This window comes from Drosophila obscura, unplaced genomic scaffold (genome assembly GCF_018151105.1).
Source record: "Drosophila obscura isolate BZ-5 IFL unplaced genomic scaffold, ASM1815110v1 contig_4, whole genome shotgun sequence".
In the NCBI taxonomy this organism is placed as follows: Eukaryota; Metazoa; Arthropoda; class Insecta; order Diptera; family Drosophilidae; genus Drosophila; species Drosophila obscura.
The window spans coordinates 1,585,217-1,612,932 of NW_024542828.1; the positions used below are offsets into that span (position 1 = coordinate 1,585,217).

The 27,716-nt window shown below is 47.4% G+C and overlaps 2 protein-coding genes across 7 annotated transcripts; both read left to right on the plus strand.

The window, feature by feature from the left end:
- Nucleotides 1–1,616: 1,616 nt before the first annotated feature.
- Nucleotides 1,617–27,573, plus strand: LOC111068284 (E3 ubiquitin-protein ligase TRIP12). 6 transcript variants are annotated; one of them, XM_022357661.2, is made up of 11 exons: nucleotides 1,617–1,682; nucleotides 10,801–11,649; nucleotides 12,099–13,268; nucleotides 16,640–17,257; nucleotides 18,020–18,106; nucleotides 18,836–21,991; nucleotides 22,055–23,031; nucleotides 23,102–24,973; nucleotides 25,040–25,228; nucleotides 25,294–25,495; nucleotides 25,570–27,573. In XM_022357661.2, exons 2-11 carry the CDS (start codon nucleotides 11,052–11,054, stop codon nucleotides 26,028–26,030), a joined length of 9,330 nt encoding a protein of 3,109 aa, XP_022213353.2. In that variant the 5' UTR covers nucleotides 1,617–1,682; nucleotides 10,801–11,051; the 3' UTR covers nucleotides 26,031–27,573. The 6 variants fall into 6 exon arrangements, with proteins under 6 accessions (XP_022213353.2, XP_022213356.2, XP_022213357.2 ...); XM_022357664.2 differs by having other exon boundaries at nucleotides 18,023–18,106; XM_022357663.2 differs by lacking the exon at nucleotides 1,617–1,682 and adding an exon at nucleotides 7,149–7,209.
- Nucleotides 1,622–5,233, plus strand: LOC111068289 (checkpoint protein HUS1). The gene is made up of 2 exons (XM_022357671.2): nucleotides 1,622–1,682; nucleotides 4,255–5,233. Exon 2 carries the CDS (start codon nucleotides 4,255–4,257, stop codon nucleotides 5,089–5,091), a length of 837 nt encoding a protein of 278 aa, XP_022213363.1. The 5' UTR covers nucleotides 1,622–1,682; the 3' UTR covers nucleotides 5,092–5,233.
- Nucleotides 27,574–27,716: the final 143 nt, after the last annotated feature.

The following is a 27,716-nucleotide window of genomic DNA, read 5'->3' on the forward strand; positions in this document are numbered from 1 at the left end:
ATACGCTCAAAAATATACCCAAATATACCTTCTCATTTTCATAATATACCATAAATATAAAGAGGAAAATCATATTACTCAATTTCGTCATTCGATTTGATATTACAAGATAGTTAGGACTCTCACCACTAAACATATAATTTTATACTATTGATAAATCAATTTTATACCAGATGGTCTATTAGTAAGGACTTCCTTTTTTTGGATTACTTATAAAATAAGACTTAAACAAAAAAAGTCAACAAAAATGTCCTTTATTATACTCTGTAACGATAACTACACATTTCTGGAGTATGGCACTTTTTATACCCTATTTCCTTTAAATTAATGTTTCAATTCTGTTGTACAAGATGCTTTGAAACATATGTAATAGTGACTTTTTAGATTGACATGTTGTTTACCTGTTCATGCAATTGATTAGATTACTCTTTATATGGATATCTCGATCCCGAATACAGAAACTAGTTAGTCTGTGTTTTAAATCTGTCTCAACGAAATTTTGCAACTTTCGAGTTCGAGATATGTATAAGCAGAAATAAAATGAATAGGTCCAAAAATTATGTCAATCTAAGAAAATGTCAATGTTAATGTTTATAGCAGTTTGGAAAACCAAATATTAACATTAATGAATGGAAATTACCCTATAAAGAAGCCCAAACTAAAGGCTGACAATCAACAAGTGGTCAAACTACGTAACATTCCTTCCCACTTGCGTTACATTTCATTCCCGCTTACGCTTTATGCTTTTACTTTTTGTTTACTGTTTTAGCTTTAACCCTATTTTCTGAGAAAAACCAATCAGAGGGAGTCTTTTAAATTAGCTTGTCCTGTAGAAAATTTATTGATCTATCGAATAAAATTATATTTTCAGGGCTGAGAGTCCTGACCAGCTGGTAATATCAGAAGGAATAACAAAATCCGGGAATAGGATTTTCGATCATAGACGACCAGTTGGTATGTCAGGTGAAAGATATTAATATTTTTTGTAACTAAAGAGGAAATAATCCCTCAACAAGGAGCATTCAAAAACATTATTATTTTCTGCGCTTTAACGTTGTTTAACGCTGTTTAGTTAGAGCTGGGTTAACTGGGTTTTTCTCTCGGTATATTTATGAAATATTTTGAAACAGGGGTATTTCGGTATATTTCTGAGTGTATATTTTATCGATAAAAAGTACTTTTCAAAATGACCGCCAAACTCCATTTGGCGCAAAAAAAATACCGAAATTTGAGATAGTAAATTCCTCAAACTCAAGAGTTGGTAAATTTATCTCAATTAAGACCAACAAAACCAAAACAAAATGGAAACAAAGTGCTTTGGCCGTTTATGTTTGAACCTTGTTATGTTAAAAATCCAATAAAAAGGAGTTCTGAAAACTAGCCAATCTTGTACAAATTGCTGTGTTTACAAAATTTATTGATGCATTGGATAATATTATTTGTTTAGGGCTGAGAGGGCTAACTAGCTGGTAATATTAAACCGAACATCAAAATCGAGGAATATTCTTGTCCGTCAGTATATTTACGGTATATTATGAAAAAGAAATGCTATATTGGGTATATATTTGAGGGTCAGACGGTTCATATTGACGATAAATCCGCGGTCACACTGGTGGTCGGTGGGGGATAAAAAATCTGTGAAAATTGTGCAAATAAAATAATAATTAAAAATTAGCTCAAAGGTAAGTCGAATGTCAGGGATACGTGAATAAACCGAATGTGTTATGTAAATTGTAGCATAATCAGATATTGTATGGGTGCTGCTGCTGATCTGATTGTGGGGGCTCCGCTGGGGCAGAGGCTCAGGAAACGAGATACACATACATTCACATACGGGCATACATATTTCGTCAAATAAGCAGCAGCAGCGAGACAGAAAACAAAATGTCGACCATTTGCATTTTTCTTGTATTACTTTTTCCAACCAATCTTTAAACAATTCGTGGGCATTTGTTGTTGCTAAAAGCCTGGCCCAAGAACTCCCTAATATATCTTCCGGACTTTGGTGAAGTCTGAACTGATGAAGTGCGATTTCAGTGTGGGTAATATTTTGATATTGATTTTTACAATGGCTGCCTCTTCGGACAGTCCCCTGTGGAAATGACCCAAGGAAAACCTATTGGTCATTGTGTACATTATGCATCGGGTAAAAAATATTTCGTCTGGAATAATGTGTTGACGCGTCGTCACATGGTCACTACGATATCTTTCCAATCCTGCCTGGCAACACTTCAGCAGCAGCAGCAGTGTGTAGGGTATCCAGGCATGTATGTGCTCGTTTTTTTTTTGTGTTCTATTTCGAATTGATATTTCCTCTTGTTGTGGGGCGGAGGTTGCGGTGCGGGAGGGACGGCCTATACGCATCTTGTTAAATTTTTACTTTCTCTTTTATTTATGCTGCAAACTTCATCAGAGCCGCGGGGCAGAGAGAAAGAGTGTACTGTCAAGTGTGTGTATGTGTGAGAGATAGTTCTTCCAAGCACAGCATTTATTTAATTCTTTGGCCTCTTGTCAGCATTTTGGCATTGTTCTCTTCTCTTTCTTTTGGCTATTTAATATATTCGAAATTGCATTGCGTTTCGTTTTTGGGGCCTGGCGAAGGTTTTGCTTCTTTTTTTTCTCAATTGGCAGCGCCGCGCCTCGTGCTCGGGCACAGTTTTTTGCAAGTAATGCAGCAACAAAAGGAAGTGAGTAGAACATCTCTCGCCCAATGAGCATTTCTAGGAATGTGTATGCTTTTGTTGCGTGCCTTGATGAAATAAGCTATGGACAGTGTGACGTCATGGCTGTGTATAACAGCTGTTCCGAGTGGACAGAACTGTCTGTAGAATAAGTGTTACCCCTCTTCAAGTACTATGTATGTATGTAGCGGTTTGCGCATGTAGAATCCCCCTTGTTACACTCATTTTTTCTAGAAAGGTCCGTGTGAGGTCATTGGATTTAGAAAATTCTACCTAACATCTTCCAAAATAATTACTACTTCTCATCATGCCTGTGCGCATCTACATATATGTATATACCGAGAATTATCAATTGCCAATGGCCGCCTGATAACGTCTCAAAGACCAAAGGCAACCTTGAAAGTTGATTGAACTGCGGAAAGGAAAATATTTTGACCCCCAAGCCGGAGTAGAGCCTCTCCTCTCTCTCTCTCTCTGCTCTTTCCCCCTCCCTATGCATGACTCGACGCCTACGGCCGAGCCACATAATTTGATTTGCCTTGCCATCCCGCTCTAGCATTGTGTGAGTGAGGGAGAGAGTTGTGCCTGGAGGCCTGCCTGCCCTGCCGCCTGTCTCGCCGCAGCCAGCCCCATTCCTTAAACCACACAATTCCTCTGCCAGCCGTCCTCCCTCTCTCCCCCTCTCCTTTAATTTGCCAGTTAGTGCGGCGAATAAAAAAATCCTGTTGTGTCTGTCTGCCCTGCCTGCTGCCTGCCGCTATGGATGATGACTTTGTATGCAAGGAGGAGAGAACCTGGAACTTTGCATCTGTATGTGTATGTGTATGTGAGTTTTATTTCGTTCGAGTTGCGTTTCGTTGGCTCTTTGCACCACACCGCTTTGCCTGCTGCCCCATCAAAAAAAAAAAAAAAGAAGAAGAAGAAGAAAAGAACAGAACAGAAACAACAAAAAGCCAAAACACAAGTCGGAACTTGCTCTGCGCTTTGTTTGCCCCCATCGACTGGTTGACTTGACTCTCTTTGAGTGATGCATGTTAGTGTGTGTGTGTGTACATTGAACTCCATGAATTTTGAGCCGTCGACGGAGCTGCTGCTGCCTCCACTCCACTCACTGCCCTTCTCTCATCTCACTCACTCATCAAAGGGTCTTGATTTTGTTGGCAATGCTCTAACTTTGTTTCGGGTATAACAGTTTATCTACTCCCTCTATTCTCTTGGAGCAGTTCTTTGTGAAGATGGGGCTCTTGTCTGAGAGCGGTCCACAGGGGTGAGATGACCCAAGTTGTCTTTTCAAAGAGTACATGTCCATATCACTCTTAAAATACATCTAACATTGAATATGCACAGTAGAGTATGCAAAACCCGCTCTCGAGCTTCCTTCTTGTCTCGTTTTGTGCAAAGGAAACGAGTGGAAAAGAGATCGGTGGATAGAGAGCGTAGCTGCAGTTGCGTTGTTGGCAGAGCCGTGTTTGACTCCTTTTTTTTTGTTTTGTTCTCTTTTTCCTTTTCCGTTTTCTTTGTGTTGCCTCCTGCTCCTGCTCCTGATACCGATAACCCGCTTCCCGCTGTGCAGATGAAGTTCCGCGCCCTGATGCAGGATCCGCTGTACATACGAGAATTCGAGAATATAGTCGCGACCCTGGCAAAATTGGCCAAGGACTGCATCATGATCTTGGGAGCACAGCAGATGCACTTCATTGTGAACGAGGACCAGAGCTCCACGTCGTCACCGCTAGTGTGGGTGAGCATTGCGGCCAGGGACTACTTTCCCGAGTACATGATGGAGGCCGCCCGCCCGGATCAGGATTATATTGTGCTGGCCATGTCGTCGGCGAATCTGGGCCGGGCTATGTTCGTCCTTCGTAGCGGAGGCGTCAACAGCTGCAAGCTGAAGCTGCAGAGGATTCAGTTTCCCTGCGTATCGGTGATTGCCACGCTGTCCTCCTCCTCGACAGAGGCGCGCGAAGTGATCCACGACGTGCCCGTCACCATAATCCCTGCCAGCGACTGGCCCACCTATGTGGTGCCCCGGGTGCCAGCCTCCCAGCTGGCCCTGGGCCTGCCCTCACTCCGCCTGCTGCGGACCCTGATCGACAAGCTAAAGAATGTGTCGCCCAGCCTAGAGTTCCAGGTCAGCTATGACGGGGAGCTGAATGTGGTGGCCACTTCCGAGATGTCAACGGTCACCAGTCGCTTCAAGCGCCTCCTACCACGCTACCTGTCAGCGGATAAGGAGCAGGAGGCATCCTGCTCGGTGGATTCGCGCAAGGCGTCGGCCTTCTTTGGAGCGCTGCAGTTGGCCAACGAGGAGCTGACCATCGGCATCGATCGGGAGCACTCGATCCACCTGCAGATCGATGTGCGTAAGGATGTGGTGCTGCACTCCATACTGCCAGCTGTTTGTGCCTAGAATTGCATTGCTAACGAGCCAGCAAGCTGTTTATAGAACTAAGAACCCCCTAATTGGCAGTTTTGTTGCTGTTTCTAGTTTAGTTAGTCGATAGTCGCCGAATAAATATGCTATGTGTTATCGATAAGCGAAAGTCTCTTCTCTAGCACTCGTCTTCTCGCCCCAAATTTGCCAGCAGCCGTGGCCCCATTTACTGCTCCTCTCTCTCTCTCATTTCCAGTGCTGCATTTCCAGTGCACTTGCATGCGCGTGTATGCAGACGCATTTGAGTGTGTGTGAGTCTGAGTGAGTGATACATGTAGTATGCATATTCATTATTTGGCATTGTTGTTACTGGTTTTTGTTGTTGATTTTTTCGAAACATCGTGCACATGTTTGCTCTTGCTCACACTTGCAATTGACTTTGTTGTTGCTGCTGCTTCTGGGAAGACGACGTCGACGTCGACGCCAGTGCCAGCGCAGGTGAGCGAGCGCTGCCTTGTGTCAACTAGGCCAGCTGAGACGTCAGCAGCGACAGCGACGTCAACGTTGTTGAGCAGCTCTCTGCGTGGGCCGCTCAAATTCTCTCCCCATCCTCTATCGCAGCATGATTGAAAATGTACACAGGCCAACAGCTGTTTGGGTTTTTCAGGCCAGCATAATGCACATTTAACTTAGAATGTTTATAATCAGATGTTTTCCTATCTGTGTGTGTATTTCCATCGCATTCATGATTGCGGTCAAAAGTTGGTTTCTGCCCCCTGCTTTGTTGGACAGTGTTATCGTTGACTAAACAAATGGCCGACCATTTTTATCAGCCAAATGGCAGCCCTTGATAGTGTGGTGGTTCGTTCGGTTCGGTTTGTATGCATCGTCGTGGTGTGGTGGATACGTGGCTTCTATTTCCCTTATATACAAGCACACACATGCTCCAAATGACTGGAGAGGAGAGAGGTCAGCTGAGTACATATGGTGCTACGACCCTATTAGATTTGTCGTAAATTGCTGAGACGACAGACTCTTTCTCCCTCACGCTCGATCAGCTGATCGAAATGGACGGGGGGCAGGGTACCCACAGGTAATAAGGGAACAGAAGCGAGAACCAAAGAAACCAGCAAGAGTGAAAGAGCCAAACCAACCCCCAATTATATTGCTGAGAGCCACGCCACTCTCTCCCTGTCTCTCTATTTATCTCATCCATTGTCAATCTCTTCTGGCCGCACAGCCATTTTGAGTGGAAATGAATCAGATCAGGAATTTCAGCATATTTTTGTACATTCCATATATTATGTTTGAAATTAATTAGCTTAACACAATGACACAAGTGACGCTAAAGAACCTTTGACTAGCGTGTGTATTGAGACCAGTTCAGTGGATGAGAGTTGGTTGACCTCATTTCCAGGGGTTGAGTGACCTGTTTTCACAGCCACACCAAGTAACACTCACTCAACAGGAATGTATTGGGTGATATATCCATTAATCTAATACAAAAAGTTTTATTTATATTTTATTTCGAAATTGATAAATGATCAATCACACTCAGAACAACTCTCATTTAACGCTCAATGCTCTCTCTCAGTCGCAGCGCAGTGACGGCGCTCTGCCGCTTAACCGGAGTGTGTTTTTTGTTAGAATTTTAGGGCAAGCGAAATATAAAAATCTGTTGTGCTAGATATTCTGCTTTGCAATCTAACCACATATCATCAATATATATATTATTTTCTTTGGAACTTCGTTTTAAAATGAAACTCAATTAAACTTAACGATATTTTTAGGGAAACATTTACCTGAATAGATCTTAACATAACTCAATTGTGAGAGCCCAGAGAGTTTCTTTAATGTTTCAATCAGTTTCTTCAATATATCAATGTTTTTGGGTCTCTAATGTGAATATTTCACTCGGCTTCCTCTCCTAAATCTTTTATTTTTTATCAGGCTCCTCTCTCGAACGCAGAAATGAGCACTCTCTCTCTCTATATCTCTCGCTGTTCCCCTTTTGAACCTCAAAACATCCAAATAACACTCAAGTTTCCTCGTTTTTTTCCACTCGAAAAATTTCTTCGTACGCGTTCGGTTCGTCGCGTTGCGCTTTAAAAAACGTTTTAAACATTTAAGCAAACAAATTGAAAAATATTTGAGGTACTGAACCAAAAGTAATAAATAACTTCAAACGTATGTTTTTCCTTGGATCCCTACTTCGTAAGAATCCAGGTTATTCTTAAATCATCTTCCTTTTCGCCTCTCGCCTTGAAATTGTGTCTTGTCTAAAAAAAGGAAGAAAAAGCAGAGATATGGACGAAATTAAATGCAGACGATTGTCAATTTTTTCTCTATATACTTGAGTTTATACTGAAAAAAGGTGCTGCTGGTGTTTATATAATTATTATTAAATTATTACGCTGCGATAGCATGCAAATTGTTAAAATTGTGTATGCATTACGTTTTTTTCCTCCTCACTTTGATTTCGTTGTGTATTTTTTCCTTCTCTACGCTTTTATAATCGAGTCTTTGTCTGTGTTTGTTTGTGTGTGTGTTCGAGAGTGTTGGTGTGTAACGTCGTCATGCGCTTGCCCTCGTGCGTTCTCTTTCATGCACATGTTCGAACATGCAGCTCTGCCAGCGCTCTGTCGCTGTTGCGGGGCTGACTTTTTCTGCGTTCAATTCCGTAGGAAGGCTAGCAGCCCACATAGCAGTCTTTTCTTCAATATTTTTAATTTGTTGTATGTACATTCATGTACATATGTAGATATGTATGTAAAGTATTGAAACTAAATAAAAAGTTCCCTGGAAAATGCAGCACAGCTAAAGTAAATTTCGAAACCATCTTCGTGTGTGTATAACTGTATATAAGCAGTGCCGCTGCCTGCACGTGTGGCTGGTGTGTGTGTGTGTGTACATAACGAGTTGTGTTGTGTAAAAGGCCGTAGTCCGTCTCTTTTCTACTACTCTTTCTTATATTTCTCTTTGCAACAAGTTTTTTAGGGAGCTTTTACCGTTTGTTCTCTCCCTATTTGCCCCTCTCAAGAATTGACCTTGTATGAAATATATTTCCCAACCTTCAAGAGTTAGAAACTACAACAATAGACAGGGTTTTCGCTTTAATTGTTGCATGTTGCCGCCTGCCTGGCCACGAGCCACCGCCGCTCCCCGCAAGCCCGTAGTAGGGTTGCCAAGTCAACCATTTCTATTGCGTTCTTTCTTGAGGCTTTCTCTTCCTATGTAATTCCTTTTTTGGGGGAGGGAATGTTTCAGTAGGGTGGCAGACAAGAGGAAAGCAGAACTGTCCCCATTTACAGTTAGTTGAAGAGTGAGTGCTTGGCATCCCGTTCGCACGCTCAGCTGTGCGTAGGCAGGTTTCGTAACAATGGAAAACAGGAAGAGGATGGAGAGGAAAAAAAGAAAACTGGACAGGGGAACACTATCCAATATGCTCGGCTGAGTTTTTACAACAACGATATTCAAATAAGTTACAAACAAAGCCAACAACACGCACAAGGCATAACGACGAACGAGAGGAGGGAGAGCATAGGCACACACACACACACACACTCTCTCAAAATGTTATCAATTATGCTCTTTAGGGTTGTCATCATTCTCCATGAGGGTTGTCTAGTCTAACCCCCATACTAGAGGTAATTGCATACAATGTATACGCGTTTCTCATTTATTTAGTTTTTCCTTTGAGGCCCTTTACTTTCCCCCATTTCCAATTGTTGATAAAAAGCAGCAACAACAATTGAACCCGCCGCCCGCCATATGTTGGAGTTGCCACACGCAAAGCAGAAATGTCTCACACACCCGTACTCAAAGACACGAATACAAATACAAATACAAAAAAATAAAGGCGCTGCCATATTTGTGGCCTCGCATATACCACAGTAATTTTTTGTTCGTTTCGTCTGTGCTTTTTGGTGTGAAAAACTTGTGGCATTATAGACTATAGCAGAGATTAGTGGTGGGTCACGATCTGAATTGTTCGATATTCATATATGCATGCATAGTTAGTACTCCAAAATCGAACAAGAGAACTTAATCCTAAAAATGAATGAACTAATGTACAGATAACCCTCAAAAGGCGTGGAAACTCAACTCTGTTTTCTTTATAGTCTTTAATTTAACCCTCTCGCTTAACTCTTGTTTCAGCTTAGTTTTAATTTGTAGCTCTCTTTGCAGTCTAGTTCGTGTCACGCTTCCACCTCTCGCTTGATAAAAACACGAATAATGTCGACATACAATTGAAAAACCAAATACAACTAATTTTCCTCAAAAGCTGACGTCGTCGTTTGCTGGTTTGGGGTTTGCTGGTCCCATTTTGATGGCCTTGAACTCGATTTTTTTATTTTTGCAAGTTTGTCATGTCAGCTTTGGCAAATGTTTGACGTTTTTTTAAGATTTTGTTGTTGGTTTTTATTTTATGTCAAATTTGAGCGATTGTCGTCTGTCAGTGTGTAACCACAAAAAGAAATAGTGAGAACGAATCGTAAAAGGGCAGACAAGTTGAAACTACGCATTTTTTTTGGTTTTTGGGTATGTGGTGTGCCTGACTCATATTGGTATATGTAACGTTTTTTCCCTCCTATACATAATGTAACGCTTCTCTGCGCTGACGTCGACGTCCCAAAGGGCATACACAGCAGCCGCAGCACACGTTCAGGTCTTATTCGCTGCTTCTCCAGCCTACACACACAGACGAACACACACTTTTGCTTTGGTGCCTTTTCATTTCATCTTCTATTCTGGCAGCGAAACAAGCATGGCAACTCACACAAACGCGCATACAGTGGCAGTCAAAACTTGTTTCTCGCTCGCACATAAATAGGAAGAAGGGGGGAACAGCAGCAGCAGCGCAGCGTAGGATTACGAAAAGCAAAATATAAACAAAACGGTGGAAAACAGCTGACTTGGCTCAGCTGTGAGCGAGTGAGTGTGTCTGAAATGTTTCACTCAACGTGACACTCTCACGTTGCTCACTCACGCTTCTCTCACTCACTCACTCGCTCGCGCACTCTCTCTCGCTCTGCACGTGTCGTTGGCTGCTGGCGAACAGCTGTTAACTTATTTACAGTTTTCATATGTTCTCCACCCCTCTCCCAGTCCGTGGTGATTCTTTGAGTGTGGTGGTGCGTCGTGTGTATTTCCCTGCTTGGTGGTGTTTTCCATTGTGCTTGGACAGTTTTCATTTTCCTTAGCGCTGGGTGCGCTTGGTACCTGTAAATCTGTAATCTGCCTTTTTGTTCGTTTCCTTCTTTTCGCCAAGTTCCTTTTTCATTGTATCCCATGTCCGTCCGTGTCGTGTACACCCTTGATTTGTGCTGAGCCGGTTTTCTTTAAATTCATTGAACTGTGAGTGTTGCCACTCTTATCTCTCTCTCTCTCTCTCTTTCTCCCTCTCTTACCTACATACATCGCGCTCCCATGTCAGTATGTATTTCCTGTCGCTGCCCGCTGATCGCGCTTCGCTGCCTGCTGCTGCTATCTGCTGATGTCTAGCCGTGTCTCCATTTGTATTCCTCGAATGCGACTCGACTCGCCCCTTCACCCCCTGTCAACTTTGTGTCTATTTTTACCAGGGTGAGCCAAAGAGGAGGGAGCACAGAGAGAAACTTTTGATACGTTCGAAAAGCTTGCTCCACCTCCTCTCTGTCTCTCTTGCACTCTCTCTGGCACTCTCCGTGCAACGTGACTTTATTCTTTCTAACCTTCTTTGTCCCTCCCTTTGTTTCATTGCAGCACAAGACTCTCTCTTCCTTTCGAGCACACGCACAGAACGCACGCAAAAGTAATAGCGGATGAAACCCAACTGTAAAAGTGAAGTGAAAGATCCAGCAATAACAATACACAAGTAAACAAAAAAATAAACACTGAAAATTAAACATTAGACAAACAATTTTGTAAGTGAAACAATTTTGAAATCAATATACCCATTGGTTGTGTGTTGGCATGTTCAGTGTGTTCGATGCCGGTGCGGTTAAGTGTCGTCTATGGCCGAATCCGTTAAAAGTCAATCGCTCTCTGCATTGACGGAGGGGCAGCACGACGGTAGCACAACAGCAGCGACAAAAGCAACAGCAACATCAGCCAATAGCAGTGCTTCTGCCACAGTCAATACCAATTCAAACCACGGATCGCATAAACAGCGCCGCAACAACAACAATAGAAGCCATAATCGCAACAAAAAGAGCTCCGCCGCCGTAACAACAACAGCTACAAATAATAATAACAATAGTACCAGTGCTGTCAACTCCTCCGTCGCAGTCGGAGTCGCCGCAGTCGCAGTCTTTGAAGCCGTCTCTAATACTATCACCTCACGCCGTTCGCGCAGTCAAGGTCGCGTCAGCAGCAGCAGCAGCAAGCAGCCTCAGGAGACGACTCAGCTCGCCAAACGTTCGTCCGCATTTCGAGTGACCAGCTCGCGTTCGCCCTCATCGCCAGCGAACGCCAACAGCGATCAATCGATATCGCCTGGAAATCGCAAGCGTCAGCATCACCATCACCAGCAGCATCAGCAGCAGCAGCAGCAGCAGAAAAGCAGCAGCAGCAATAACAAGAAGGATAAAAACAATCGCAGCAGCCATCAATGTAAGTAGCCCATCACTAATTGGGTTTTATATAACTGTAAACGGTCTCTCTCACTTGCTCTCACTTGCCCCCTTGCAGTAACCATAAAGAGAACAGAGAATAATCCCTAAAAAATGTGTATGTCCGTCTGTCTGTCTGATAAAATGGAGTCCGATTCAACTGAGCTTGTCATCCTACTATTAGGAGGTGGCATATGACTTTTCAATCATTTCAATCATTCATCCACAAATATCCAAACACTGACGACAGTATAGCCAACCGACTAAAATATATATAACAATAGCTGAGCATTTTTTTCGAAGTTACAATTATAAAATAGTTTTTCTAAATTTAAAACAACCGGCATCCGCCACCCCCACCCACAACAACACTTACTGTAGTTGCAGTTGCATCTTCTTTGAGCAATTATTAATCCCATTTCGGGCTTGTCGCCCCAATGCCTTTTTCAGCGGCACCCGGTGGTGATCAGCTGTTGGAGAATACAACGCCGCCCAAGAAGCGACGCCTGCACCCGACAACGCCCAACAACAATAACAACGAGCCCGTATTTGAGGGAGGTGGTGGAGGAGGAGGAGCAGCAGCAGCAGCAGCAGCTGTCGTAACCGCAACCGCAGCCGTAGGAGAAGGTGAGCAAACAACACGCCAGACTTCCGGCGGCGATTGTGTGGCCCAACGCACTCGCTCCAAGACCGTCTCACCGGAGGAGCGACCAAGCACCAGCAGCGCAGCAGCCGCAGCACGCCAGCGACAACTCAGGGGTAGCCCCAGCAGCAGCAGCACTTCTTTGCCCGTACCCATCAAGCGCAAGTCCAGCGGACCATTGGATAACACCACTACTCCATTGCGCGGGGCACATACAACAGGAGCAGCAGCCACACGAACCGGACGCACCGGGAATCTGCTCAACTACTACCGCAAGACGCGCAAGGTCAGTCACAGCCGCTCCAAGCAGCAGCAGGAGGACCAGCAGCGAGCCAGCAGCAGCGAGAATTGTCTGCAGCTAAGCGATTCAGTAGGGATTGCATCAGCAGCAGCAGCAGCGGTGATTGCCGCAGCAGCGGCCATTGAAGCCACGTCGAGCAGCATCGAATCGTCGAAGAAATTGTCATCGTCATCTGCGGCGTACACCATTATCAAGCACGGGAAGAATCGCAAGAGCTTGCGCCACTCGCAGCAGCAGAACCTGGTGGAGGCCGGGGGAATTGATCAGGGGGTGGATAACAAGGACGGAAATCTGGACGTTGATAGCCTGCCGCTCCCGAGCACGTCCGCGGCGGACAGCGCCGAGGTCAAGCCAACGTCGTCAACGACTGGCGCCGAGGGAGTAAACAGCTTTGAGGCATCCAATTCGGAGGACACTTCGGAGGATCAGGACGACGAGGAGGAGGAGGACGAAGAAGAGGAGGAGGAGGAGGAGGTGGGCTTCTACGAGATTGTAAACTCTGCCGATTCTTCGTACGAGGAGGACGCCCAGATCGTTGCCGAGGAGGACGAGATCACCGAGGACGAGGACGTCGACGACGACGAGGAGGACGACGATATTGAAGAGGACGAGGATCTCGAGGAGGAAGACATCTCTGAGAGTGAATTTGCCCAGCAACTAATCGGGGAACTTGGTGGTGAGTCCCTCCCCTTGACTACATTTTAAAGACTGCACATACACAGCATCCTGCATCCATCTGCCTTAGTTATAAGCCTCAGACTAAGACTACCACTTTCCCGACGTATATAATTGTTATATTTCTGTTGTTTATATGTATGTACATATGTATCTTCTGTTGTAGCTATAGAAAATTTTCCAATTATTTTTCTTTATTTATAGAAGGAAGTGATCCTTTCTGTTTTCTATTGTATATGTGTTCGTTCTGCCCTATCCTGTGTTCTTTTCCTGCATGTTGCACATATTTCCTATTGGTTTCTGACATTTTCCAACACTTTCCTTTGAAATTCTAACGTATCGTGTTTCAGTGTTGCCACACTGCTTTCGAAAGGCAAAATTAATTGCACTTTCTCGTAGTGTTTTTTTGTTTTTATTTTTTCCTCTCATTTTTTTTATTGTGTATCAGTTGGCGCATTTCTTATCAGTAACGAAAAAACAAAAAAGAAACACTTCTACGAGTAACGAATTCAGGTCCGTCGCCTCGTCTTGTCGCGCTATTCCCCAATGTCTAGTATATTAATTGTTTTTGTAATTTTGATAAAACAAAAAAGGCAACCAACGAATTGTTTTTTTTTTTCACAATGCCAACGCACTCCAAATGCCAGCAGCGACAAACAATTGGACCCTCAGTCTTGAATCGTACATTGCGCTGTCTAGAACAATAATACAATAATATATATATATATATTCCGCTGATTAAATACGGCTACTCCGTACTAATGAAAATTCGTGTGTTTAAAGTCTAATCCAATCGCGGTGAAAATAATCGAAATTCGTTTCCAAACGAATATTGCATGTATGTAACTTATATTAAATGATGTCCTCCTCCTAGTTTTGTGTTGCGCGAAATAAATAACTTAGGGAACCTTTCCTAAACTTTGGGCTGTGCTGCCACCACCTCTGGGACTGGGACCCCTCACCACCACAACCACACACGCCCCTCCACACGCTTTCCATTTATACACTATTTACTTTACGCTTATTCATCGAACTGCTGCAATTATACGCCCCACATTGTTTTTACGTAACCCCCCACATTTGTAACACCCGCACAACACATCTTATTTGTACCATGATATATCATTTGTTGATTATTTTTAATTATGCTATGCACTTGATACCAGCTCGATCAAATCCGTGTTCTGCGTAGTACGTGCCAGTGTGTCGCCCCCTCCCCCCTCATACGAAACCATACCATAGGATGTTTTTTTCTTTTTTTCTATTGTTGGTCACACTGTACCTGTACTGTGCAGTGGGGACAGTGCTGTAAAACGAAAACATGTGCAACAACGAAAATTTATGCATTTAGAATACATTTTGTTTTTAAATCAAACCCTCGAAACCCAGCACCCCCCCCTTTACCCTGGCAAACAAACAAAAAATTGTTTCATTTTGCACGTTCGTTGTCGTTGTTGTTGCAAATGTAGTTGTTTTATTTTCTAAATCAAATTTAAAAATTGAACTTTACATTTAAAATAATTACTTATTGTTAAAAAGAAAGTGTCATATGGTTTTTAACAACAAAAAAAAAGGCAATTCTTCTAACATGATTTGAGTCGTAATTTAAATATTTAATGCTGATGCTTCTCTTGTGTTGTTGATGATGATGATGATGATGATGTTGTTGTTTTTGTGCGAGAAACAATACAAACCAAAACAGAAAAAAAGAAACAATATAATACTACAAAACTCAGTGTCTACAAAGGAAGGAGATGGATGATGGCAACTGTGTGGCACAGCAGGAACTGGGCGAAAGAAAGTGATAAACGGAGACGAAAAGACAGAGAGAGAGAGAAGCAAATAGAACAACAACATTGTAACAACAACAACAGCAGCGATAAAGCAAAGGTGTCTTGCAGCACTATTAAATGAAGGAAAGGAACGAATGGAATGGAAGATCAAGCTTGTGCTTGTGTGTGTGTGTGCGTGGGTGGTTAGATTAGTGTGTGAGAGAGTGACAAAACAGCTATAGATATAACTATATAATATAGCTACAGGCTGTAGCTAGAGAAGGCGACAGCAGCAGCAACATCATCATTGTCAGCGACAGAAAGTCGTGCTCAGTGTCCCCGTCCCCGTTCTACCCTTGTCTCTTCTACCCCTTGCCTCTTACTCTACTACTATCCACACACTGCGCTAAAAAATAAAAAATCTTTCTTTTTTTGCATTACATTACAAAAAAAAAAAACAAACAAAAACCAAAAGAATAAAAACTAACTCCAGTAGTGTAGATGCAAGAAATAACAAAATAAAACAAATACAATACAAAACAAAAAAACATCCAAATAGAATGACAAACATGAATGAATAAAGCTGTTTAACTGTTGTCTCCCACTACTCTCTCTTCTCTCTCTCTCTCTCTACTCCCTCTGCCCACTCTCTCAATCTTAATCTCTCTCTGTCTGAACGTGAATCGTATAAAAGGATCTAACAACAACAACAATAAACCTCAAGACAAGAATACGACGACAACAGCAGCAACAACAGCAACAAAAACAAAGCTTACACCAACAACAACGACTACAGCAAAGCACCATTTAACGATAGGTGCAGAAAAGCTTTCAACAACAGCAACAAAGGTTGCACCAACAGCTGCAACAAAGTTCTCAACAACAGTAGGAAAGATTTCTTCAGCAACAAGTTCAGCCATAAAGCTAACAACAAATTCAACAACAGCAGCGGCAAAGTTTACAATAACTTCAACAAAAACAACTGCAGCAAAGCTTTCGACAACAACTGCAACTGCAATCAAGCATTCAACAACAACAAACACTACAACAAAGTCAATAGCAACAGCAACAACGTCGTCAGGCTATCACCAACGTTCCGCCCCCCATGGACAGGGGGCGGGGCCAGCTCCAGGTGCTACATCAGCTGGTGGTGGAATGCTACCACGTGCAACACGCAGTAACAGCAGCCATAACAGCCATAACAGCCACAACAGCCATAGCAACATAAACAATGCAATTGTTGATTATAGTATTATGGGCACGCCCCCAACAATATTGCCACACATGACAGCTACGCCATATGCCTTGACAGTGCAACAACAGCCACCTGGGGCACCTGGAGCACCCTCCCAACCACCGCCACAATTGTTGCCCACACATCAGTTTGCACATTTATCTTCCTTTGTGACACCCACGGCGGCAGGGCATTATCCTCCCTACTTTGCGCAGCAACCGCCACCTCCGCCGCCGCCCCAGCAGCAACAACATCATCATCATCATCCCCAACAGCACCAGCACCAGCAACAACAACAACCACACTACTACCATAGTTCTGTGGCAGTATTACACCAACCGCCACCACATCATTATACCTCCACAGGGGCAGGACCACCGCCGGCACTGTATCAGCAGCAGCAGCAGCCGCCACAGCTGACGCGGTACACAGGTGGAGGCGCCACAGCTACAGCGACAGCAGCCACTTTTGTACCACCGCCACAGCAACAGAGCTACAATCAGCAGCAACAACAGCAGCAGCAGCACTCGTCCCTGCGACGCAGTTCACGTGGCAAGACGGGTTCCTGTGTGAGTTCGGCGGCAGCGGCACAGCAGCAGCAACACCATCAATCACACGGCAACGCTGCTGCTGCTTCTGTTCAACAACAACAACAGCAACAGGCACACCAACAGCCGCAGTTGCTGCCACCACCGGGCACCTATCAGTACCAGCAAGTAGGTGGCAACACCGTTGTTGTGGCCGTGCGACATCAGCAACAGCTGCAACAACAACAGCAGCAGCATCTGGCTCTCCAACAACAACAACAGCAGCAGCAGCGTGCCACAATCGTGCAACCGGGATTCCTCTTCAGCTATCGGAGTAATCATCCCCAACAACATCCGCCGCATCCTGCACAGCAGCAACAGACGCAAACAACTCAACAACAGACGCAGACAACTCAACAACAGATCCATCAGGGGCCCAAAGCGACGCATAGCAGTGGTAAGAAGATGATGATAACGAAGAAGGAGAAGAAAGGATGAAAGGATGAGAAACCGCAAGCAAATGAAAGCAGGGAAACACCGCCCCAAAATCATTGTTTAGGATTGGGATTAGGACTATTTCGGGGAGTGGGGGAATTTCCATTTGTGAGGAGAAAGAATAAGCTAAACAGACACACTCATGCACGCACTCTGTACTCTCTCTCTCTCTCCCTCTTCCTCCATGCCCCCACTTACTCACAAACACATACGCACTCACACACAAACACACATGTATTCTGCCCTAGGATATTATGATTCCTGAATACAGTCGTCGTGGTCCGCTGTAAATATATACATATGTACAAATTGTAGGTGTATAGGGTCTGTCGTCTCCTATTTGTGGTGCTGGTTATGGTCTGGTCTAGGAACAAAAGCCCAATTTCCCCCCCATCCACCCCGTCCCAAAATGCACTCCCAATCCTTTGTCCTACTCTTTCACTGTCGCTCGATGGATGGCTCTCTCTCTCTCTCTCCCTCCCTCATTCCTGCGTTGCTTTGCTCGCGGTGTTCGCCCTGCGACTCCTCCAACTCCAAACCCCAAATCTCCCGTTAAATAAGAAGAAAAACTAAATACCGTTTTGCATTTATCTCTCTCTCTCCCCCAATGTTTTTGCTCTATCTGTGGTTGTCGCGACTCCTCCTCCACCACCACCAACCACCTTCGCCTCCACCTGTGTCGTGTCGTGTGTGGCATTAACAAACATTCTTAAACAACAACTAGCAGCTTCGGATGCTTTAACCTATAGTTTGATGGCACAACAACCGCCAAGTGGACCGCCGCATGCAGGTGGACAGCAAGTAACGACAGGTAAACCACCATTTATCCGAACAGTTATTGCACACACACACACACACACACAACACCACCACCACAACACCACCACCACCACTACACACATTACACATTTTGCTTTGATTTTGATTTTGATTTTTTCATCCTACAAACACACACACCTACAGACAAATTTTGCTTTGATTTTGATTTGTTCACACACACACACACAGAATGCATTTACAGGGTGACACTTCCCCCCCGGCCAAAGATCGTGGCAGCACAAACTAAATTAATTATTATCAAATTTTGAACAAAAACTACTAAAACAACAAAATGCTATGCTTAATTTTCCTTATTTCTTATCATTTTATTTAGTTATTTTTGTTTATTTAGTTTTAAGAATTTTTGTTTGCTTTTTCCTTTATGTATCCTGTCCTCTAATCGATTAACAGTGCATCGATTTGCCTTGCCGATCGAAATCTTTACATCTCTTAGTTCGCCACGCTCTCCAACACTGTCAAGATTAAAACAAAATTGAAATTACAAACGAAAGAAAAGAGGAGAGAAAACATTACTGTCTAATCCCCCTGTTCCCTTTCCTTCACACTCGAAATTTTTGTTTAATGTTTTTCTAATCTCAAAACTCGAAACACTCACACGTCACGTACTACGCTACATATATTAATAATCATTGAGATAGAATTTTGACTATGCCGGACTATGCTGACGACGAGTTTTCTTTGTTATTCAATGCTATCGTAGGTTCCAACTCGACCAACCTCAGCATTGTTGCGGCCGCCCTGAGTGCCGCTCGCGACGTTCGTGAATCCATTGCCGGCGGAGGAGGAAGCAGCGGTGGTGGTGCGACAGCAGCAGGGTCTGCTGCAGGAAGTGGATCGTCAGCAGGTGGAACCAGCGCGGTGGGCGCCACCAGCAGCAGCAGCGGTAGCGGCGGTGCCGGCTCAGCCAGCCAAAGCAACAATGTAACATCTGGCGGCGGATCAGTGGCAGGTGGTGGCGGCTCTGCCTCAGCAACCACCTCGACCACGAACAGCAGCACCACCACCAACACCCAACATGGAGCCGCCGACTCGGAGAGCGATGACAGCGAGGTGGGTCGTCTGCAAGCCTTGCTCGAGGCCCGCGGCCTGCCGCCACATCTGTTCGGGGCCCTCGGGCCCCGCATGACGCACATCCTCCATCGCACGATCGGAAACAGCAGCAGCTCCAAGGCCAACCAGCTGCTCCAGGGACTGCAGTCGCACGACGAGTCCCAGCAGTTGCAGGCCGCCATCGAGATGTGCCAGATGCTGGTGATGGGCAACGAGGACACCCTGGCCGGATTCCCCATCAAGCAGGTGGTGCCGGCCCTCATCAATCTGCTGCGCATGGAGCATAACTTTGATATCATGAACAATGCCTGTCGGGCCCTGGCCTACATGCTCGAGGCCCTGCCTCGCTCCTCGGGGACGGTCGTGGAGGCTGTGCCCGTGTTCCTGGAGAAGCTGCAGGTCATCCAGTGCATGGACGTAGCCGAGCAGAGTCTCACGGCCCTCGAGATACTCTCGCGTCGCCACAACAAGGCCATCCTACAGGCGAACGGCATATCGGCCTGCCTCACCTATCTGGACTTCTTCTCGATCGTGGCCCAGCGCGCGGCCCTGTCCATCACCGCCAACTGCTGCCTGAACATGCACTCGGAGGAGTTCCACTTTGTGTCCGAGAGCCTGCCCAATCTGGCGCGCCTGCTCTCACAGCAGGACAAAAAGTGCGTGGAGAGCGTCTGCTCGGCCTTCTGCCGCCTGGTGGAGAGCTTCCAGCACGACAGCAAGCGACTGCAGCAGATCGCCAGCGCGGATCTGCTCAAGAACTGCCAGCAGCTGCTGCTGGTCACCCCGGCCATCCTCAACACGGGCACCTTCACCGCCGTCGTCCGAATGCTGAGCCTCATGTGCGGCAGCTGCCCCGACCTGGCCATCTCTCTGCTGCGCAACGACATTGCCGCCACCCTGCTCTACCTGCTCACGGGCAACGCGGAGCCGGCTGCGGCCAGTGCCACCCACGTGGAGCTCATCGCCCGCTCTCCCTCAGAGCTGTACGAGCTGACGTGTCTCATTGGTGAGCTGATGCCGCGTCTGCCCCTGGACGGTATCTTCTCGGTGGACGCCCTGCTGGACAGACCCACGCTGAACACCCAGGACCAGGTGCACTGGCAGTGGCGCGACGATCGCGGCGCCTGGCACAACTACTCGACGATCGATTCGCGTCTCATCGAGGCCGCCAACCAGAGCAGCGAGGATGAGATCAGCCTCAGCACGCTGGGACGCACCTACACCGTCGACTTTCATGCCATGCAGCAGATAAACGAGGATACAGGCACCACACGTCCCGTGCAGCGTCGCATGAACCACAACTATGTGGCACCCATGACCGCCGGACAGGATCTGACTACAAACTCTTCATCAGCGACTGCAGCCACAGCCGCAGGACCAGCTGCTGCAAATGGAGCCTCGACATCGGCCCAAGCAGCGGCTGCAGCAGCTTCTGCATCCACTTCCACAGTGACAGCGACAGCTACAGCTGCCGCCACATCCACGAGCAATGCAAACAACAATAACAATAATAACAACAACAATAACAATCCAACACGAAGCCAATCAAAGCGTCGCCCCTCGCTGGACGCCAGGATTGCCTGTCTGAAGGAGGAGCGCGGCCTGGCCGCCGAATTCATCAAGCACATATTCAATGTCCTGTACGAGGTATACAGCTCCTCCGCAGGCCCCAATGTGCGCTACAAGTGCCTGCGGGCACTGCTCCGCATGGTATACTATGCCACACCGGAGCTGCTGCGTCAGGTGCTCAAGTACCAGCTGGTGTCGAGCCACATTGCCGGAATGCTGGGCAGCAACGACCTGCGCATCGTGGTGGGAGCTCTGCAGATGGCCGAGATACTGATGCGCCAGCTGCCCGATGTCTTTGGCACCCACTTCCGACGCGAGGGCGTCATCTATCAGTTCAGCCAGCTCACGGACCCCAACAACCCGATCTGCTCCAATCCATCGCCCAAGCCACTGAGTGCCACGGCTACGCCCACCGCCAATGCCAGTGCGGGAGGCTCGCAATCGGCCCCCGCCTCGGCCAACAGCCTGCAGGTGAATCCCTTCTTCATGGACAGTGGCGCCCCTGGCTCGTCGAGTGCCTCGGGCACGCCGAGCAGCAGCAAGCATCAGTCGTACAGCGTGAAGAGCTTCTCGCATGCCATGAACGCGCTGACGGCCAGTGCCAAGTCCGCACCGGCACCCGTTCCCGTGCCCACAGGATCTCTCGATGGCACAGCCGCTTCTTCTACGTCTGGATACAACTACAGCAGCTCGGCGCCATCCTCGTCCACTTCGACTGTCGCTGGGCCGCAGGCGGCGTACTTTGTGTCCGCGCCGCAGGGAGATCCACGACAATATGTACACTTTCAGCAGCCTGCAGCCCCAGGCCCACCGCCGACACAGCTGGAACTGGTGCCCAGTGGCATCCAGCAGATGTCCCAGGTGCTGTACACCCCGGCAGCAGCAGCCGCTGCCGCATTGGGAACACAGAACACGCATTACGCACCCAATCAAATGGTTGTGGCCTCCACCAGCAGTGCCGCTGCCTCCGCTTCCACTGCAGCAGCTGGCAACAATTCGTCAACATCGTCCTCGTCGTCATCGGCCACGGCACTGCAGCACAAGATGACGGACATGCTGAAGCGCAAGGCACCGCCCAAGCGCAAGTCGCAGAGCAGCGGACGCGCCAAGTCCCGGCAGGAGGATGCCGTTGTGGCTGCAGCTGCGGCCGCCGCTGCAGCAGCAGCCGCATCATCGGGAACAGGAGGAGGACCACCCACCAGTTCGGCCATGCACGATCTGCTCAGTCGGGCCACAAGTAAGTCTCGAGCATCATATCCTCCCTCCCTTCAGATTCTAAATGATTCTTCTTTCTGATTAGGTCTTGGCAGCAGCTCGGGGGGACGCGGTACGGGCAGCTCGGGCAGCGGTTCGGGCAGCTCTAAGAGTCGCTTCAATGCTGGGAACACCACCAGCGCCGGTTCAACGAAATCCTCGTTCCTGGCCTCGCTCAATCCGGCTCGATGGGGCCGCCAAACGGCCCATCATCACCACCATCACCAGCAGCAGCAGGCGGCTCTGCAGCACCATGGACTGACCAAAGATTCCGGAAATGCCAACGCTAGCGGAGGATCCTCCTCGGCCTCGGCCCTGGCCTACTCGGTGAGCCAGCATGGCGGCGGAGCCGCTGGCGGACTGAATGCCGCCGCTGTGGCGGCCAGCATAAGCAAGAGCATCTCCCATGCCAATCTCCTGGCGGCGGCCAATCGCGAGCGGGCCCGTCAATGGGTCCGCGAGCAGGCCATTGACTTTGTCAAGCGTTACACGGAGCAGGAGGCGCGTCGCAGCAAGGCATCGAGCGGAGGAGGCGGCTCGGAGAGCAGCTCTGCGACAGCCTCAAACACGCAGCTTTCGACGGCGGGCAGCACCAATGTCCTGGATCGTCTGTCGAGCATCCTGCTGAAGTTGAACGGCAGCTACCACGACTGCCTCGACGCCCTGCTCGAGCTGAAGACAATCCTGCTGGAGAGCGACATCTCGCCCTTCGAGGTGAACCACTCGGGCCTGATCAAGGCCATGCTCAACTACATGACCAGCGAGTCGGGTCTGGTGGAGCGCGATGCGCGTCTGCGCAGCTTCATGCACGTTTTTGCCGGCCTGCCCCTGGAGCCCTTGACCCAGAATGTGGGACAGTTGCCCACGATTGAGCCCGTGGCCTTTGGGGCGTTTGTGGCCAAGCTAAATGGCTGCGTCACCCAGCTGGAACAGTTTCCCGTCAAGGTGCACGACTTCCCAGCGGGTCCAGGCGGCAGATCCAATCAGAGCGCGTTGCGTTTCTTCAACACGCATCAGTTGAAGGTGAGAGTCCAGAGAGTCCTTTATGCTCGTAGTAGATCCCCCTTTAATCGTCCTTTTACTCTCTCCATAGTGTAACTTGCAGCGCCATCCACAGTGCAGCAATCTCCGGCAATGGAAGGGAGGCACCGTCAAGATCGATCCCCTGGCCATGGTCCAGGCTATCGAACGCTATCTGGTGGTCCGTGGGTATGGAGGCATCCGTGCCGACTCGGACGACGACAGCGAGGAGGATATGGATGATAATGTGGCCGCTGTGGTGATGACTCAGGCAGGCTTCAAGCACAAGCTGCAGTTTATGATCGGGGAGCACGTGCTGCCCTACAACATGACCGTGTACCAGGCCGTGAAGCAGTTCTCGCCGCTGGTCAACGAACAGCCGGAGACCGACAACGAGTCGGAGACGCTGCTGGGCAACGCGAGCATCTGGGTGCAGCAGCACACCATCTACTATCGTCCCGTGGAGGAGGAGGCGGCCGCAGCAGCATCAGCCCCAGCCACCTCGAGCAGCAGCTCCTGCAGCAGCAGTGCCCAGAAGCACCAGCAAGCGACCAGCTCCAGCTCCTCTGCCCCGAGCTATGCCAATGCCTCGTCGTCGTGCTCCTCGTCGGGAGCGGCGAGCGGGTCCTCCTCGAAGAAGTCGCACAAGTCTAGCAGCAAGTTCATGCGCAAGAAGACTGAGCTCTGGCACGAGGGCATCGCACCCTGTGTGGTGTCGGCTCTGAAGCCCTTCCTCAACAGCGTGCTACCCGCCGATGTGGTGACGGTGCAGGACGCCTCCCTGGACGCCCTGTGCATGTTGCGCGTGATCCACGCCCTTAACCGCCACTGGGAGCACCTGTATGGGTGTGTGGTGCGCCAGAACATCATTCCCCAGGCGGAGTTTGTGCACCCGAAGATCACGGCCAAGGCCAATCGCCAGCTGCAGGATCCCCTCGTGATCATGACCGGCAATCTGCCCCAGTGGCTGCCCCAGATAGGCATGGCCTGCCCCTTCCTCTTCCCCTTCGAGACGCGCCATCTGCTCTTCTATGCCACCAGCTTCGATCGGGATCGTGCTCTCCAGCGCCTGCTGGACACCACACCAGACCTGAATGCCGCCGAATCATCGGAGCGTGTGGCCCCGCGCCTCGACCGCCGCAAGCGGGCCATTTCCCGTGCCGAGATCCTCAAGCAGGCCGAGCACATCCTCCAGGACTTTGGCCATTCGAAGGCCCTGCTGGAGATCCAGTACGAGAACGAGGTGGGCACTGGACTCGGCCCGACCCTGGAGTTCTATGCTCTGGTCTCCTCCGAGCTTCAGCGCACGGATCTGGGTCTCTGGAACGGCAGCGACAGCTATCGCCAGAATTCAGTGACCATTGTGGATGTGGTCAAGTCCAGCAGTGCTGTGCTTCACATTGAGGATGCCCTCGAGGCGGCTACCATGGACCAGTCACCGCCAGCAGCTGCCACTTTAGTCAGCAGCAGCACCACCACCACCACGACGACGACAACAACAACCCAACAGCCTCCACATCATCCACATCCCACCCGCTCCAGCAGCCGCTCGCATGCCCTGCGCAGTGGAGCTGGACAGCAACAGCAGCTGCAGCAGCAGGCGGAGCACAGCTCCTCCAGTGCCGGCTCCAATGAGAACGCTTTAAATATGATAATCGCACAGCAAATAAGTGATATGGCTGCTCAGAATCAGAATGATCCAGCCACGACGACGACGACTGGCAGCACAACAAACACCAACAGCACCACCGCTGCAGCAGCAGTGGAGCAGGCACAGATGCAGACAACCACAACCACCACAACGATGAGCTATGTGAATGCGGTACATGGCCTGTTCCCGCTGCCGCTGGGCAAATCCTCGAAGCTGCCACAAATGACCAAAGCCAAGACCAAGTTTAAGTTCTTGGGCAAGTTCATGGCAAAGGCTGTGATGGATAGTCGCATGGTAAGGATTCCACCTTAACCATTTCCCCAACCATTGCCAAATAATAATTCATTTTGTTCTCCTTAGCTGGATTTGCCATTCTCATTGCCCTTCTATCGCTGGCTGGTCAGCGAAGAGCATTCGATTGGCCTGGCCGATCTGATGCGCGTGGCACCGGAGGTGCAGAATACATTGGTGCGTCTGCAGGATGTGGTGCGTCAGCGTGAATATCTCCTCGCCGATCCCAATCTGGATGCCATGGAGAAGACAGAGAAGGTAAGCAAAAGCGATGAAAAATGAACCCCCGCAAGTTATGGCTCTAATTATGTTTTGACTTGTAGATTGAGCAACTGGATCTCGATGGCTGTCCCATAGCTGATTTGGGGCTGGACTTTGTCCTGCCTGGTCATGCCAACATTGAGCTGTGTCGCGGGGGACGCGACACGCCCGTGACTGTACACAATTTGCGGCAGTATATCTCGCTGGTCACCTACTGGTTCCTCATCGAGGGCGTACAGAAGCAGTTCGAGGCACTGCGTGAGGGTAAGACTTGAGGAAACAGCTCCACCTGACTCTGGTTCTAGTTCTAATTCCATTTCCGTTTTTGTTTGCGATAGGTTTCGATTCCGTCTTTCCCATACAACGTTTGCGCATGTTCTATCCCGAGGAGCTGGAGTGCGTATTCTGTGGATCGGCCAGTGAGCAGCAGCACCAGCGCTGGGATGCCAAAATGCTGCAGGACAGCTGCCGTACTGATCACGGCTTCCACCAGGAATCTCAGGCCATACAGCATCTGTACGAGATACTCTCCTCGTACAACCGCGACGAGCAGCGCGCCTTCCTGCAGTTCGTGACTGGATCGCCACGTCTGCCCACCGGCGGCTTCAAGGCGCTCACCCCGCCGCTGACCATTGTGCGCAAGACCCTGGATGGCAATCAGAATCCCAATGATTATCTACCATCTGTGATGACATGTGTCAACTATCTGAAGTTGCCCGACTACTCCACCCGTGAAGTGATGCTGCAGAAACTGAAAGTGGCCGCCAACGAGGGCAGCATGTCCTTCCATCTCTCTTAAGCAAACCCAAAACAGCGCAAGGAGCGGCATCAACACTACCACCTAAGACACCCAAGATCAGAAGAAGCAACAACTAAAAGAAACACATAAAAACAACATGGAACAAGGCATAATGGCATACTATATAGTACCATATTGCCGTTTAGTAGGATAGTCGGCATTCGTCCCCCCGCCCATACAAAGTCCACCACGGGGGCAGCAACGGCAGCACAATTTTTTAATTCGTTTCGTTGCCGTTTCTGAAATCTTATTTCTGATTCTGTGGCAACACACACACACACACACACACAAACAAACGTCGTCTCCCTCTACTCTTTTCATTTCCTTCCCTATCTCTGGAAACCCTTTACACACACACACACACGCCCAGCTTCCGGCACTTTTGCTAAATTTCAATATTAATATATGGAAATAATATATTTTGGTTAGTTCAACATTTCGAAAGAACACACTCACACACAAAAATACAGGAAATTGGAGACAGAGGGACTTCCCAAGCGACCATTGGATTACATGGAGACACTGTTACACATACGAAATCACACGAAAATGTTCTTAAATAAATTAAATAGTTAAAGAAAAGCGGTTTGTCGGCAACCGATATATTATTTTTTTCCGCCCCAATTAATATTCAGACCAGCAATTTATTCTTGTGATGTGAGCGTGAGGCTCGCGTTGTAGTTGAATTTGTTTTGGGGATTTTCTTTATGCTTATGGTAATCATTTCATTAAGTTTATTTTTATTTGTTATGTCAAACAATGTGCTCTGGCGTTTAAATATGAGTTTAATTAATTTCTAAGCATACCTACCATGTGCATAAACGCTTATTAGAACCGAATGATCGTAGAAGAAGGGTGATAAACGGAATAGAAGGAAGTAGATGCAGTAGCAGGCTGCTGGCGGTTGACTGGATAGATCTCCGAGCGCCAAGGAAAATGATGTTTAAGGATTCAGGATTCAGTGAAGAAGGCATAGACATTTAGAGGAAAACGAGATCCACCCTTGAGAAGTTATACTTAAAGAATACATATGTAATAATCTAGTATATCTTTTAATCGATTGAAAGAAAATTCTGTGTTACAAAAGGAAAGGAAAGTGAAGCAACAGCCAGAGAATGGATAATGGAGTAATGGATAGGCAGTGTGAAGGAGTGAAAGAGTGTTTGTTTCACTTGCGAAAATCTATAAATCTATAAAAAGCAAAATGAGAAAGCGAAAAGAAAACGCATTAAATGGAGTTTAGAGTTTAGTAACTACATCCCCCATCCCTCTTACATCAACTATGCATATAAATTACAAATATTATATATATAGAAATCAATATATTATATCGTAAATTGTAACATTACATATAAATATTGTACTGGATGAACAGCACCCCAAGCATAGAGAGAGGCGCACATTTTGTGTGATCTAAAAACAGCAGAAATAAAAGAATCAGCAGGAAAGCTAATAAATAATGCAGTTTAATTTAAATAAACAAAAAGAAAAACTATCAAATGCGAAACCGATCTTACATTACAATATAGAAACATAAAAACTTTTTGCAGTACTGATTATACTGATTTGGAGGGTACGACACGACGAAACCCGATACAAATATATAAATAATATATGGATAATATATAATATAATATAATTATTATTAACAAATGAAATCAATGGCATCTCCTGGGATGCTGGTCA